This window comes from Ambystoma mexicanum, chromosome 6q, assembly GCF_040938575.1.
Source record: "Ambystoma mexicanum isolate Mex_15411 chromosome 6q, UKY_AmexF1_1, whole genome shotgun sequence".
Lineage (NCBI taxonomy): Eukaryota > Metazoa > Chordata > Amphibia > Caudata > Ambystomatidae > Ambystoma > Ambystoma mexicanum.
Window position 1 is genome coordinate 239,626,640 of NC_090937.1, and position 16,547 is coordinate 239,643,186.

General features: G+C 44.8%; 1 protein-coding gene across 2 annotated transcripts in view; it reads right to left on the reverse strand.

Annotated features, from left to right (window-relative positions):
• BANK1 (B cell scaffold protein with ankyrin repeats 1) overlaps positions 1-16,176 on the reverse strand; it is a 2,974,928-nt gene extending 2,958,752 nt beyond the window's left edge. For both annotated transcript variants that reach the window (XM_069630704.1, XM_069630703.1), the window contains exon 1: positions 16,027-16,176. In XM_069630704.1, coding sequence (XP_069486805.1) covers positions 16,027-16,039 — 13 coding nt within the window. In that variant the 5' untranslated portion in view covers positions 16,040-16,176. The remainder of the gene's footprint in view (positions 1-16,026) is intronic.
• Between the last annotated feature and the right edge of the window lie 371 nt (positions 16,177-16,547).

Genomic DNA, 16,547 nt, shown 5'->3' on the forward strand with positions numbered 1-16,547 from the left:
ATGTGCATTTAATTTTCATAGGAAGTCCCTACAAGGGGTTGTGAATGTAATGTTGGCAAAACAGTGTCAGGGGTCATCTGGAGATGTGTGATGAACTACATACTTGATTATGCAATGTATTGCTCCAAAGAACATTCCATTGCAGTGTTCTTTCTAGAACAGGAACCTTCTCATATATAAACATAGGCATTGGCTTCAGTATACACCATAGAGATGTAACATTTCTAATTTTCCATGTTGGATAGTAAACCAGTGAATGCTTCTGTATCACACTTTTGCATACTGTGAAACATATACTAAGTAGGTAATAATGCATCACTTACTACATGCTTGTACTACTACACACAAAACATTGAAAGACCACAATGTATACAAATATGGGGCTTATACAGGGAGAGTAAAGTAAGTAAATACTGTAAACACACAGCCTACTTCTGTGGGACACACCATCCCTCCAGCTACCTTGCAAGCAATAATAGAGGCTGTTGATCCATATCTGTTGAAGACACTAGTCCTCTGCATGTACTGCAACACACCACTCTGCAGGGGGAAGCAATTTCAAAGTGCTTTTGAAGCTGTAATCGAGCAGCACGAGAAACACTGCCCCCTAACTTAGAAGTAACACACATGCAACATCTTCCCCTGTCCACCTGCCCTTCCAAATGAGTGTGTGGTGCCTCTACCCTCATTTCCCTCTCCACCTTATATTCTAAACTCTCTTGCAAAAAAAAAATACATCAAAAACAACAAAAGAAAGGTTCCTTTAGGAACCACCTTTCATAGTTAAAAAATAGAAGTTAAAAAAAATCTTGTAGACTCCATCTACTTTACATTTCTCAGTAAAGTACATTGACTCAATAAGATTTTAGAACATTTCCATTAGCATTATGTGCTACGCTAATGGGAATAATGTGGGTTTATCCCCCGTTCAAAGGACTGGAATGGGGGATAGCGGCCCGGCAGGCCATGTTATTGGCCCAAGCGAAGCGAGGGCGGATAACGAGGGCTCTGGACCGTTATCCCTCATTCCAGCCCCTGCAATGGGGAATGAAAGCCATTAGAATCCCAGGAACCCAAGGCAGGAAACCGGGGTGCTAAAAACCTTCAGTGTTCCGGTGTAGGAAGGAGAACCCTTTTTCCAAGACGCCACCATGGAAAGGGATGGCGGGGGTCCATACAGAGCCCCTCTTCCCTTTTACATGGAAGTCTGCAGAAGGGGAAGAGAATACCCTATGACCATATTACCACACGCACATTGTATTTCCCTTTCAAAGCTATCCCACTTTCAAATAACTTTACCACATAGCCGGTCCCAGGTGGACATGTCCACTTTAACCCCATTTGTCGTCCCTCGTGGTCATGGCCAGTGGCCTGATTGTCCGGGTCATGATTTTATACCATGACCCAGACAATCTGGCCACTGCCCATGGCCACAGGCTATACCTCAGTCACCAAAGGTATATCACTATTTTTTGTACCTACATTATGACACTTGTAAACAAATAAAACACCGGCTCATTTGCAAAAGCATGTTTTAAATGCCTTGCCAATACTGCTTACATGGGTTTGCTGGTAAACCGCCCATGTTCTTTTTTCAAAAGTGTGAACATTTATGCACATACAATAGTCATATAACTTAGCCCCCACTTGACAAATTTGATTCAGACTTTACACAAACATTCAAGGTTGAGTCTATAACCTTTCTGAAAACCTTTGTCAACATTTGTGAAACGGCAACAGTTATAAGCCATCTAAGAATGTTGAGACGGCCCCTTATTTAGCCCCCTCTTAACAAAATCCCACCAAACTTTACAAATACATGTATATCCAGATCTGAAATCTTTTTTCAAACTTTCGTGTAGATTCGTCAAATGGCACCACATTTATAAGCCGTTACAATATTTTGGGACCCCCTCTAATTTTGCCCACTCTTGACAGAATCTCACCAAGCTTCAAAGACATTTATATCTAGATTTAAAATCTTTATGCAAACTTGTGTGAAGATTTGTCAAATGACACCACATTTATAAGCCTTTTCAATATTTTGGGACCCCCCCTCTAATTTTGTTCCCTCTTGACAAAACAGATCCACACTTTCCAAACCCATTCAGAATCGGTCTAGAATAAAATTCAAAAATGTCATGCAGTTTCATTGGGTGGCACCAAAGTTATAAGCCATCCAAAAACTGCATTTCACCAAGCCAGTAATGGAGAAATAGGCATAGATGTCCCCAAACATCTAAAGTGTTTGCAAACATCCCAGGGCTGCACCCGGCCATCCAGACTGTTCGCAGACTTCAGGGATGAAAACACAAGTTTTTTGGCTTCTTACGCCCATGTCAAATCCCATCCTCATCACCCCCACCTCCCCAGAGATTGTTTGATGAGTTTGACAAGTGCAATGTTGTGTTTTTTAATTGGTTTATACTGCGATGTTTGCGGACACAAGCTGATGACCGCAAATCCAACATGATGGGTGTTTCGAAAAATCTGACGCATTTCACGCTTTTCACCAACCAATCAGTGGGCACGCCCGATGTCCGCAGACCTCACGTCGATTTCTGAACCAATCAGAGGCCCAATCCACGGACCAAGAGTTAAGAACCAGATCCAGAGGTAGCTGATCCAGATCCAGGCAGGACCACTGATCCAGAACCACCTATCCTGATCTAGATCCAGGCAGAACCACCCATATAGGTCCAGGCAGAACCATTAATCCAGGGAGAAAAGAGGAGAGGCTGCTGATCCCCTTTGGGAGAATCCAGAGACCAGACCCGTTTTGCCCAGCTATTCCCATGAAGGAGAGCCCAGCCGCTGCCCAGTGACCAGACCCTGGCCTCGCTGTCCAGAGACCCGGCTAAGCTTTCCCAATAACCCATTTCCAGTGCATTTTGTAAGTATCACCCTCCCCAGTACCCAAAACTGCATACACTATCTGTTATCTTGTATTATGTCTTCTTCCAAGAAACCCTAGTAATTTCCCAGATTACACACCGGCCTGTTTTATGGTCCATTGAGACACGGGGTGTTTGTCAAAGATGGGTGTGAGACGGGTTGGGTGCCTTCTCAAAGCAGAATCCGAAATCAATACATGAAAAGGTTTTTTATTGTGCGCCACATCCCTCACCAGTGTAAAGAGTCCGGTCTGGAGTGTGCCGTGTCTTTAAATCCGTTACACAGTGGGGGCTCGTTGCCAGGATTGAGATAAGTGTTTCCTCCCATGACAGTTTAACACAGCAGGCTAACCCAGAAAAAGTAGTGGTACTTTTTGCGGTTTGAAAACTGTGTTACACTGTAAAAGCGCCATCCCAAAACTTAGAACCTAAGCATCAGGCCTATGTGTAAAAATAAAGTAAAATTAACCCTGAACTAGTCAAAAGCAGAATACAGATTTGTCTTTTTATAAATAATTTAATAAAGGAAGAACACTCTTCATGATGACCATAGTGGAGATAAACATGGATAGGCAGCACCTTCTGTCTAAACTATTCATTAGAGGGGAATGGGCAGAGCAAGATCAGGAGACCTGGCTAGTAGACATAATGCAACAGGTCACCTCCATAAACATGGATGTGTGGCGGTATAGTGGCCTATTGCACCAAGTCCTGTTTGAGTATTTTATGACTCCGAGTATCAAAGAGGAGCAGCTTAAGTTGGTCCAACTTACTGCATATATATTGTTCCACCTGATAGTAATTGAAGGCAAGTTTCGAAAGTGCAATCTTTGCGCAAAACCAGTCTGAGCTCTTAAACCAAATCCAGAGTGAATTAAAACTAGTAGAAGAGAAATTGCAAAAGAGCCAAGATTCTGAGGCAGAATTTGTCAAGCACATCAAACAGTTAATAGAAGAGTTGGCAGTATAGCACAAACCAACTCTGAGCAAGAGGCCCAAGTAGATGCATTAAAAGTGGAGTGTCAGCAAAAGGTTGACTCTCTGGAAGAGAGTCAACAGAAATTGAATAAACAACTAAAATATAACAGAGTCTGCTCAGAGCAGATAACCACTTTACTAAAATAGATTGAGAAATTGGAAGAAGAAAGTAATAAATTAATTATTAAGGAACTCCACTCTCAAACAGAATTTGACCAAGAATGCCAGAAATTAAGTGCTATCAAGCAACAAAGGGATGCCCTGACTGAAGAGGTTGGCACCATGTATGAGGAAAAAGATGCCCTATACCAAGAAGTGTGCACATTTAAAACAGACCTATAGAAAAGAGAGTCAGACCTTCTGGAGCTGGCTGACTTAAAAACCAAATATGAAAACTTAATGGGGCACACAAGACAAGTAGAAGGTGATCTAGAAGAGACCACCCAAGCGATAAATGGGCAAAGCCAGGAGATGCATCTCCTGCAACAAAAATGGTCTCAGTGTTCCCAGGCCATACAGGCAGCACAAAAAGACAATGAGGCCCTCTGTGCAGAGAAAAGGGGACTCCAGAGCCGGGTGGCAGCTCAAGAGAAGGTAGTAGAGGTAAGTCAAGCTCTGGTAGCAAAGCAAAAGGCTCAGGCCTTAGGCTACCATCAGGAAATAGGGGCTGAGATGGAGAAACATGAGCTGTTAGAAAAAGAGTATGCTAGGCTGAATCAAAACTTGAGGGACCTCGAACAAGTAGAGAGGGACAGGGCCACCCCTGATCACAGTGTGATGCCCTCTGTACCAAGGGCCTCAAACCCATATACCACTTTGTATGCACAAGGCACTGCTGATTTCAGGTACACTGGTTCACAAGAACTGGGAATCATGAGGCAGCCAGGCTCTAGTAGGTTCAGCATGATTGAACAGGCAGGCCACCGCCCATCAGAGATTGATGGACGGGCTTCCCTGTACAGATTCCAAAATATTATGACCAATATATCTGACCAGGAAGACTCCTATGAGGAGAAACTCAGGGAGCTAGACTTGAAGAAAAACCACCTACAAAGGGACCATTTGGTTCGCTTTGCAGAAGAAAAAGAACAGGAATTTATGTCCCAAAAGAGTACTCTGAAAACCTCCACCCAATCAGGGCAGTGGGGGGGGATTCTCCACCACCCCTGGAGCAGGGTGGAGTCAGAGGACAACTCTCCTGTGCGAAAGTAGGAGTGCAAGGGGAGTGACCCAGAGAGCCCAACGTACAACAGGGGAGAAGAAACTTGGCCCCACCATTCTGAGTACAACTTACAAGCTCAAAGAATCAGGGAGTGCCTAGAATATAAAGAGGGGACCTCCAGCAGCAGCTCTGGGTCTGAAAGTGAATGGACTCAGGTGAAGCAGCAAAAGACGGCTAATAAACAAAAGAGAGCTTTAGTGAAAGACCCCATTGGCAGATTAAAGCTATTAGAAATGTCATGAGCTTATATCACAGAAATGCCAAATATTCTGTCTGGGAGCATCTGGAGCTATATGAACAGACGATTAACTCTTTTGACAATAAAAATAGCCAGAATTGCATATAATTTTCAAAATGGACCTTGTCTCCAGAGTACTCCAGCTTCTTTGCTTGGCTGCAAGACCAGATACATTTAAGGTGGTCCACCTAAAAGGCGACCATCTTGAAGCACTTTTCCATACACAGAAACCCCCAGGAAGCCCAAAAGGCGGCCTACAATCTGCAGTGTGGAGAGGATCAGACCCCAAGAGAATTTGTGCAAGAGCTAAACCGGGCATTTGCGCAATCAACTAGGCAGGTGCGCACAAATAGTACAGAATTTATAACCACCTATTTTCATGCACTCCCAAAATATATTATGAAACAGCTGGTAAGAGATTTTCATGATAACAGGACCCTGGACTGGGTAACAGAGCAGGCTACCCGGATCAACTAGGTCCAAAAACCTGTAGAAAGCAAAAACCAAACCAAAAACCCCAAACCAACCAACACCCCCACTGCTGCTAAGGTGGCAGAGGTGAAGGTTGCCCCCATTGTGGACCTAGAAATGGGGGGTGGGTCTAAAAACACACCTTCCCAACACCAGCCAAATCAGAGGCAAAGAAGACCTTCTGATCAATCAGCAGCAGGTGGTAGTCAGGTAGGAAACCCCACCAATGTGAGCTCTAACTCTGCTAATTATATCAGTCCCAGGTATAAGGGCAATAGACCTATCTTGGGGTACGTGTGGACTCCCCCAGCCAAAGGGGGGGTCCAATCAGGTGAGTACAGCCCTAGGAAACTTCCTAACTTGCCTCAGGAGGGCAGTAATTCTGCAAATCCTGGCTTAAGTTTCTTCCCCTGGTACCTTCCGAACCCCAACCTGCAGGACAACCTTCCTTTCTCTCCCCGCTTTCAGGAGTCCAGGCCACCGAATCCGGGAGAGGGGAGGCCAGTGGTGGAGGGTTACCAAGGGAATCCCCAATACCCAGGGTACTCCAGGAAGAAGGGTTAGTTACCCTTCCCAAGAGCAGCCTAGATTTGATCAAAGACCCCCGTACCAGCCGGAGGGGGTGTCCCATCTGGAGCACCAGGTCCAAAACCTAACTCAGGATCTGAGTCACATGTTGAGGGCTCAGCAGAACCCTCAGATGAACATGGCGGCTCAGAACCCCTCAAACCAAGTGTCTGGCACCCTGGAACAATGACGGGGAGAGAACCCCGACAACCCACCGGTTCCAGAGGAGGAAGACTGGGAGGAAGGGGGGTGCAAAGCCCTAGAAGAAGCTTCCTTCCTCACCCATGAAGGCCCCCAGAGACCCCCGAAGTGGAACTAAAATTTCTTGACCACGAAAATCTGCAACCAAGGGTACAGAGGGTGGGTAGGAGAAACAAAGTAACCAAAAAGGCCCATTTTGTGGAGGAAGTCAGTGTCCTCCAGTTTGAAGGGGAAGCATCCTTGGAGGATTCTGGGAAGAAAGTCTTCTCCTTCAGGCACAGGGGAATTCCTCCCAAAGAAAAATGGGTCCTAAGAGACCAGAACTGGGTAGGTGCAGGGACTGATTCAGAATCACCCATCCCCCAAACCCAGAATTGTTATCCAGAAAACGTAATGATCACAGAAGGATCCTCCCCACAAACTGGTTCTAGTGACTGTCTCTAAGAAGGGGGGACAGCACAGAACCAGAGGAAAAAGAGGATTCTCAAATTCCTCAAATTAATTCTGGTGTCCAAGAAGGGGGGGTGGCACAGGATCAAGAAAGAAAGGGGAGCCTGAAACTCCCCAAATCTCAGAATGCAAAATTTTGTTTTCAGATTCCCAGACTCCGACTCAGAAAAATGTCCAAAATACCACAGTGCCGGAGTCCAAAAATAAAGAAATTGAACGGCCAGCTTGCCCAAAATGTCCATTACCTTTGCCCATTGGAGGAGAAAGAAGGTAGATTCTGTGCCCCCGTCCGAGTGCAAAGGCGATGTGCATTTTTAGCACCGCTGGACATTGGATCCCAAGCCACTCTTCTGTCCAAAAGGACCTTTGAGCAGCTAAATTCAGGAAGGGGGGAGAGATACCAGATTCCCCTCACCCCTCTTCCTGGACAACTCCAGAACTTAGACAGGAATGAAATTCCTGTTGAAGCGACTGCAGATCTGGAAATTAAAATTGGGCAACACAAGGTGAAGCACCCGGTTATTGTTGTGACTTCGGTGGGGACCCCATGTCTATTAGGTAATGACCTCCTCCGGAGGTTGTCTCCCCTGATAGACTGTGTAAATAAGGTCCTATGGACTCAGACCAACCGGCCAATAAAATTAAAACAAATGTCAACCATGTTAGTTTAAATGGCACATGCCACATGGTTGAACGAAACTACGATCAAATTGAGTTTCATTTCCAAAATAATTAAATACCTGACATTACAGTAATTGCTGTAGGTCAACAAACTGGTGATGGGAACTCCTCTCCATTCCTGAAAATCAACCTTCCTTCCAGTTTCAAGTGGAATTCTGCATTAGAAGGAAATACCTTGACATTTTATACCAACCCCCAATCTGAAAATCCAAATATTGTAGTCAAAAGTGATGTAAAACCAGCTCAACGCTTGGTTGAAATTGAGAAAATAAGGGAGAATAGCTGTTCCTCCCCATCAAGTTAAATGAGGGGAGGGAGTCTGTTCTCGCCAGAGTTGGCCTGAATAGTGAAGAAAGCTTCATCAACTAAGCGTTATTCTGGAAACTCCCAAAAGACCAGACCCTTCCCGCTGTTGAGTCAGTCTATCAGTGGGTATGGGGTCTGGAAATTCCCTGTTCCAAACATCTTCTGCTTAGCAGTTGTATGCTAAACATTTCTATCCCGGATAAAAGCATAGAGCACAATTGTTGGGTCATGCGAGGGGTTCCCTCTGCATTTTACTTAGGCAGTAACATCCTTAACCGACTCAAAATTCATTTGGATCCCAGTAATTGCCAAGCCCGGACCCAACTGGAGGGTAACCCCCAGGGCCCTGGCAATCCTAAAGAAAGCCTTCCGGTCAGCCCCATTGCTACCGTAGGCAGTTGAAGTTCAAAAGTGGAGAGGAGGTCACCATCCCAGGCCCGGCCTACAGAATCTGCATCCCCAAAGGAGGGCTGTCAGAAGAGAAATGGGTCCACATCAATCAGTTAAAACGTTATCACCCCAGAAACTCTTTGCAGCTGATTGATGAGCCAAAGGTAAATCAAACAAAGGAGACATCTGGAAAATGAGAAGAAAGAAAAAGAAAAAGCAGAAGGAAATAGGTAAATCCATAGGTATATCTATCTAACAGGAAGTATTTGTCTTTATTGTTATTGCAAAAATGTATAATGAAACCATGGTGTAAAAGTCCAATCGTGTGTTTTCCTTGTGAAATAATTTGTTTGATGATAGTGTTCAAATACCCCTGATAATTGAAAATGTATGCATTGTTCCGCTGTTGTAATTATTCAGGGAAGACTGTCAGTGAAAGATTCTAAAACCTGTTTTTCTCTACCTCCTACTAGATTATTAACTTTATTACCTCCTAGACTGGTGAGGACCTCCCCGAGGACCTGGAAAGGGAAGGAAGGAAAGGGAGTGCCGCTCCACACCCTCTAATGAAAGACAGAAGGAAGATCATGGGGTGCCGCTTCCTGATGAAGAAGAAATCCACCTGAAGAACCCCACTCTGCCCTACTCTACCTCAACAAGATGTCGCTGCAGAGCAGGAGGGGGACATGTGGGGTACATTTGCCAGCCCCAACAAAAACCCCCCTACAACACAAAACACATTTCCCCATTTCACCCAAAAGCGGCTGTGCTTTCTTTCCCTGGCGCAGGAGTGGCAAGCTTTCAACACTGCCACTACAAAGAAGAGCTGCATTCGCTTATTTCACCTAAAACAAGCTAAAAATGACGGCTTTGAAATTTGCTCCTGATTAATTTTCCACAAAGATTGTGCCCTTCAAGGAAACCCCTCCTGGCATGTTTCATTTTGGCTGAGTAGCAAGAGGTGAGGCAAAAACATTCCCAGATGTGCTGAGAAACCACTTGAAAGGCCAAGAATTCAGATTTCTACTGAAACACAGCTTGAATTTACTTTTGGAAACAAATTAACTCACGCGAGGTACTTCAAAAGTAGCTCTCTCTCTCACCTGCTATGTGTCAGTTTCAAAGAACCCATTTGCCAAGCATATCCCTGTATACAGAAATTGACCAAAGCTATAAAATGCTTTCAGAAAGTTAATGCCAAAGAAAATGTGTGCTACAGAAACCGCATTGGGAATCTCAAAATGAACTGAAATAAACACATGTGTGAAATGTGCTTTGGCAAAAGCTAGAAAACTGCTCTTTCGAAAGCTAAATGTGAAATAATCCCAATATTCGCACAGAAACAGTATTATGTGTGTGGGGCTGGGGTGGTTTAAATGTGTATTATATTTATTTTAAAAAAGGACTTGGGTTCTGGGGAAGAAAGAGAGAAAAAGAAAAAAATGTTTGAAGACTCCAGAACCAGTTTGGCAAGGCAGGCACTTCAAAGTTATCCAGCCCCCTGGGAAAGGAAGCCACTTTAAAAATGTGAAAGGGCCAAGATGTGGAAATTCACGACCTCGTCAGACAGTCCGGCAATTCCGCATCAAGAGACAATGGACCAAGGGGAATTAGCACTTCACATAGAAGTGTGAGTTCCCTTCCATTCAAACTGGAGGACTTCAAAGTGGGAGTCATGTCAACCCCTGTGCAAGCTGACCAGGGGAAGACATTTGGCTGGGGGTTGGAAAGACCACCCACATTTGGGGACAAATCCAGCCCATTTGATCGAAAAGACTTTTAACATTAAGCCATTTATTTCAGTAATCTAAAGAAGAAGTAATGGGAAATTATGACAGTTTTAATGTAATTTTTGCACAAGTAAAATAAGACCATGTGGGTCTTCCTGAAATGTGGTGGACGTGAATGGCAGTACAAAGGCATTTCTGGGGAAAGTGTAAATGTCACAGATATGAAACTTTGATGAAAACATGCCCGACACAGTTAAGCTTATGTAGAATTTCAGATAAAATCTTTTCTATGAAAAATTGTGAAAGAGTGCCAAAAGGGTGAAGCAGCCTCGCACAGACTGGGCGTTTGAACCAGCATATTCCTTGTGAAATATGGGATTTGCCTATCTGATTTTTATAATGGTGATGCTTGTAAATATAAGGGTTTTGTTCCATAACTTATTTTGGTAAAAGCAACTATGGTGAAACAAAGCCAGTCATAAAACACCCAGATTTACACTGATGTCATTTCCTTGGAACCAATCCACCCACAGGGAGGAAGGGACACCCATGGCTTGACCTATCCCCTGTACATTGTAAAAATCCTCTGATGTCATCCTGCCTATAAAAGAAATAGGCATAGGGAGATTCAAGAATCCAGACATTCAAGAATTCAGACATTCAAGAATCCAGACATCCAAAAATCCAGACATTCAAAATTCCCCTGCAAGACTCCAAGGGCCTCATCACGAGTTGGTAACGGTTAGTGCCCATTCCCCATTGGGCCCATTCAGGAATTCCTCATTCCCCATTGGGCCCAATGGGGAAAATTTGCGCTATTACCACCGGCGGATTTCCCGCCAGCGGTAATAGAGTCAAAAATCAGAAAATTTGCTGCAGATTTCCCCCCAGCTTGGAGCTGGGGGGAAATCCGCCAAGGCCATGATCTGGCGGACCCTTAAATGCGGCAGTAATAGCGCTACCGCCGCATTTAAGGGTTACCGCCAGACTCGTGATGAGGCCCCAAGACTCAAGAACCAGATCCAGAGGTAGCTGATCCAGATCCAAGCAGAACCCCTGATCCAGAACCACCTATCCTGATCTAGATACAGACAGAACCACCCATCTAGGTTCAGGCAGAACCACTAATCCAGGGTGAAAAGAGGAGAGGTTGCTGATCCCCTTTGGGAGAATCCAGACACCAGACTCCTTTGACCCAGCTGTTCCCATAAAGGAGAGCCCAGCTGCTGCCCAGTGACCAGACCCTGGCCTCGCTGTCCAGAGACTCAGCTAATCTGTCCCATTAACCCACCTCCAGTGCATTTTGTAAGTATCACTCTCCCCAGTGCCCTAAACTGCATACACCGCTCTGTTATCTTGCATTCTGTCTAAATCCTGTACAAATCCTATAAGAACCCTAGTAATTTCCCAGATTATCAGCACACTCTGTTTTTTTCCTGTTTTTATAAGAATCTCTGTTAGTCTCCATGTGTTAGATAAAGTAATTAATTCCCATATAAATAGGAACGTGGCACGAATTGGTTAACCTTGCAAATTTAACCTCCTTGCATGCAGTGTCTTTCTTTAATGATCTAGTCACTAAAATACAGCCTCGGTGGAATGAATAATTCCTGTTAACAAAACCGAGTTTGCCCGTGAAATTGTTTTCATGATAAAATCTGATTTGCCTTTCCTATAAAGAATCACGTACTGTCATCCCATAAAAAGTAATCTATTCACTTTAGTATCTTACCTATTATGTGGCTTGGTACCCCATCAGAAAAGACGATTTTCGATTTGACTGTTATTTCCTTAGCTGTGTGCTTATTTCAATCCGTGAAAAAAGACGAAATTGCAATTCTGCCACGTGTGATTTTTGCTGCCTTGCTTTCCTTCCCAAAAAGATGTTCTTACCTGTATTCATGTTGTTGTAGTTCCCTGCCCTGTAGCTTGTAAGCTTTCTTGCCTTTTAGTACAGCCACGTGGATTCCTGTCCTATCCATTCTACTGCACCTGTAAACTGACCTCTAATTATCCAGTTATTTCCGAGTGTCATTTTGCTCATTTTTCAAGGGTTTTTCATTTAGTTTTTGGCCTCCCGTTCTGGGGTTGTAGGTCGAATTTCCAATCTGATTTTTCCTTCTTGTTTGTGACTCCTTGCCACTCCTTTCCACCCACACTAAACTTAGCCAGCAGGTGTTTGGGGGGATTGTTGCAGGGGGAGTGCCTAACAGTTGTGCTATCCTTAAGTAATTCCAAAACGTAACTTTGCTTCTACATCCATTTAAACTTATGGGTCAAATGTCAGAAAGTTATATTAAGTGTATCACAACCTTTTGCTGTATATTATCACCACATTGGTGATTGCTGTCCTACCTCTGGTTTGTTTGATTTTGAATTTGAATTTAAAAATAAATAAATATTGTATTATTACACACCGGTCTGGTTCATGGTCCATTGCGACACAGGGTGTTTGTCAAAGGGGGGTGTGAGACGGGTTGGGTGCCTTCTCAAAGCAGAATCCAAAATCAATAAAAACAAAACAAACAAAAACCTATGAAAGAATCAGGGGGTAATCCATAGTTGGGTGGAAACAGTAAAAATCAGAAGTATTTGGCAAATACCACAGATTTGACCATCCACCCAATTCACGGTTTGATCAAATACCATCCGCTGTATTCCATGGGAATATCGGCAGTGCTATTTTTGGTTGACTTTTTGCAAAGGATCCACCTATTTTTGCCTCCATCTGAAAGGTGGAGGTAAAAAATCCAAATTAGCTCCCCATTTTTCTAAACTTGTTTTACTGTACAAAAATGAGCACAGGTGCTTCCCTCCATTAGTGAACAAAGTTTTTACAAAGCTTCATGTCAAGTGGGTGAAAACATGGGAATCTCTGATTGCTCACCTCTCGCCACCTTACCCATGCAATGCACGTCAGAAAGTACCCTATAGTGCATTAAAAAATTGTACTGCAATAGCCTAGAGCCACTACTTCAAATAAACCATTCCTCCCTTCACATTGATGGTGAAAATGGCTCAAAGAAATGTTAAAATAACAGTCACTACCAGCTGAGGTGGTATTTCTGAAAAAGAGCAGGAGGTATTCCAGAACTGCCACCTCTGCTGGTGGGAAACTTTGAGTAGGGTGGATTTTCTGAAATACCACAGCTGAGGTGGCAACTTTCTCCAGCAGTATTTTAACAAAAAAGAGAATGGGCCTCATTACACGGAAGGCGGTAATCCAGGGTGCTATTAGCACCCTGGACCATGCCGGTAAATTACCGGCACCGCCTTGGCGGAAAGGGGATTTACCGCCCCATTCCAAGGTTGGAGGGGCGGTAAATCCCCCTTCCGCCATTGCCCTTCCCCATTCCCATTTCTGCCCCATAGGGCTCTATGGGAATGGGGAAGGCGCTAATTACGGCACCGCAATTTTGCGGTGCCGTAATTAGCTCCGAGGTCCCTTAGCGGGTTGGTACTTAACGCCTGCAAGAAGCAGGCGTTAATTCCTCCAACCCGCAAAGGGACCTCGTAGTACGGCGGTAAGGGTTAATGGTCACCGTTGCCATTAACGGTGACCGTTAACCCTTACCGCCGTCCGTGTAATGAGGCCCAATGTCTTTGAATCCTTAGTTTGTAGTCTACTATTAATGAATACTGAAATGTTACACCTTTCTATGTGTGTTTTTTAACTGTGCCCAAAAGTGAGTACCATAAACAATCCAACAGCCATTTCTATAAGCACCAGGTAGTACCACTCATGGATGCGTTTAGGGTGCATTAAACTCTTTTTGTAATGAACTCACCAGTGATCAAGAAATTCACCAGAGCATGGGGGAAGCTATTTTACAGAATTAAACTGAGGGCAACCTCTAATAAGATATGCACGCTTACTTCCTTGGCAAGTAGGAGTGGTGAGAAGGTGCTGCGGATTGTTACAGGCAGACGGTGTATAGGCCACAGTGGTGCTAACATTTTCATCCAGGTTCACAGAATCTGTAATTTCAATGTGAACATCCCTGCTGGGTGGTGCGAATGGGCGCCTGCGGCCTAGCTCCTTCTGCCTCTCACTCACTCACTCACTCACTGTGGAGGCCCATGTGGGGGTGCCATCCAGAAACATCTACAACATTGCTGAAATCAAGACGAGTGCCTCACCACATCTATGCAGAAGTCAATCAGGCCTTGCAGCATTTGCTTCCTTTGAGACAGGCTAAATTATGAAGGATTTTGTCTTTTTCAATAATCTTTTTTGCATTTTGAACCCATGGCCCAGGAAGGCAACAGCACAGCCAGTCTGTGGGCAATTACCCTCTTAACCCCCTTCCCAGTCCACCCCTAAGCCTGGAACCACTCTATAGTGAACACACCAAGTGTGCTTCCGACGTGCTCCGATCCAAAACCCAGTTTTGTTTTGCTCCTGCCAATCCCACTTTCAATGTTCCCCACCCCCTTTTACTTATAGATCGAGCCCTGCATTATTGACAGTTTGGCTATTTGACGATCACTATGCATCATACTTTGTTGAACAATGGAAGATGGGATACACTTGTGTATAGGCGCGTTACTAATGCCATATCATATCATATATCATATCATGGGGGAGATGTAGTCTGCTGCTAAATGTGGACCGTGAAAGATGGAAACCTTGCCTTACATTCCAGCTTAGCATATGACCAGATCAAGAGATCCTTGTCAAATCACTTTACTTCACTGTGCCTTATTTTTAGTGGCTGTAGCAAATGGGACGTAGCAGCCATTTTGTTAACCCTGTGCTATACAAAAAGCCTCATTCGTGGTTGCCTTAATAGGCTACTCTTTGTGCCTCACCCCACTTAAACCTGTGAAAATAAGGCACACATAAAACAGCGAGCACTAGAAGAAGTGCTATATCAAAACTTATCAAATGGGCTAATGTTGTTCCTCGAAGGGCTTGCGGTGGTTCTGCCGTCCGCGTTTATCTGTGTGAAGTCCCCTCAATACTTGTTTAGAGCACCAGGAACAGACCACCTGTAACACTGAAATTTCACGGCAACCATTACCAAATTAGGAACGGGTTGCAATGTTGGGGCCAGGTTCCGACTGGCGCATATAATTCTCTCGGGCACCAATGAAAAAGTGGCCCACGGTCGCAAAAGGCAATTCATTCCTTTCCAGAGGAAGGATGTTTGAGTATTAACCAAGGGGGAGTTTTTGGATAAAATGTGTTTAAAATGTTGCATGTGAAAGTACATGTGGTCAGTAACACTGGTCAAAACTACTGACTGCATAGTGAAGAAACTCATCAACTCGGCCCATTTTGGGCGGAAGGCTGGCCCACTTTGACCAAAGAAATGAGGCCCTGCTAGCCTAGTGGGCCTGTGCCTCAAGCTTTGGCCTATTGCCCTATAGCCCAGCGCAACTCCTGGTTGGGACCGCTGATATCATGAAGCTTAACACAATGTTGAATGCGTTTAATAGTGGCATGCCCACACACTTCATAGGGCATATACCTTCTCATGGCTCTTTAAGGCAGCCCAACCCATTTTTACCCGACTTAAAGCAGAGGAAAAACCCCTCTGCCATCTTCGAACCTAAAGCCCAGTGCTCCTGCTCAGCCCTTTTTCTTGCCAGCCATGACCCCACCGGCCCACTGTCCAATCCGGCCGCCTCTTCCGGAACCACCATTTCCAGAACAGCTGAGGTTAATGCCAAAAGCATAAAGAAAACACTCCAGGCCCACGCAAGTAGCTGTATTCCATTGAGGCGACGAGGCGCAGCGATAATACAGAGTTCAAGCTTTTAATGAAGCTGCAGGCCCCGGCTCTGCGGTGCACTTCTCTTTTCTCATCAGCACCCGAAGCGCAGAGCAGCGTGTGGGGAAGGCGCGTCAGCAAGCGTTAGGCAGCAATCGGATGAACCCCGAACCCAACTGACCTGAGGCTGTCATGCCGCAGCCCTCTGTCGGCAGGGGTCCTCCTAACTGCCGAGGGATTCTGATGCAGCAGCGTGTGGTCGTCGCTCCTGCCACCTCTGCTCCGAGCTCTGCAGGCCAGGCCAGTCACTGGGTCGCCTGGTGTGAGCGAATTTCTCCGGAACTACAGCGCTTAACTCACTTCTCTCTAGGGACACGGGTGCGACTTTACTTGCTCATGCAGGCTTCCGGAGTTGCCACAAAAGCACAACTGTGCCTTCCTCTCTATTGCTCGTGCATTTCTTTAAAACATTTAAATTGCCGGGTAATTTGCTTCTTTTGAGCAACCTTTTGTTATTCGTTTTTTTGAAAATGTTCAGTTGCCTTTATTTTAAACAGTAAACGTCTTCATGGTTGTTTTGTGCAGTGTTAAAAGTCCGCGTCCTGGCTCCCCTAATCAGAGTTCAAACTTTCACAAGTGTCCTGACTATGGCTTAAAACCACACCAGTCAACCAATAACAGTGCAGAGTAACCAAGCAATGC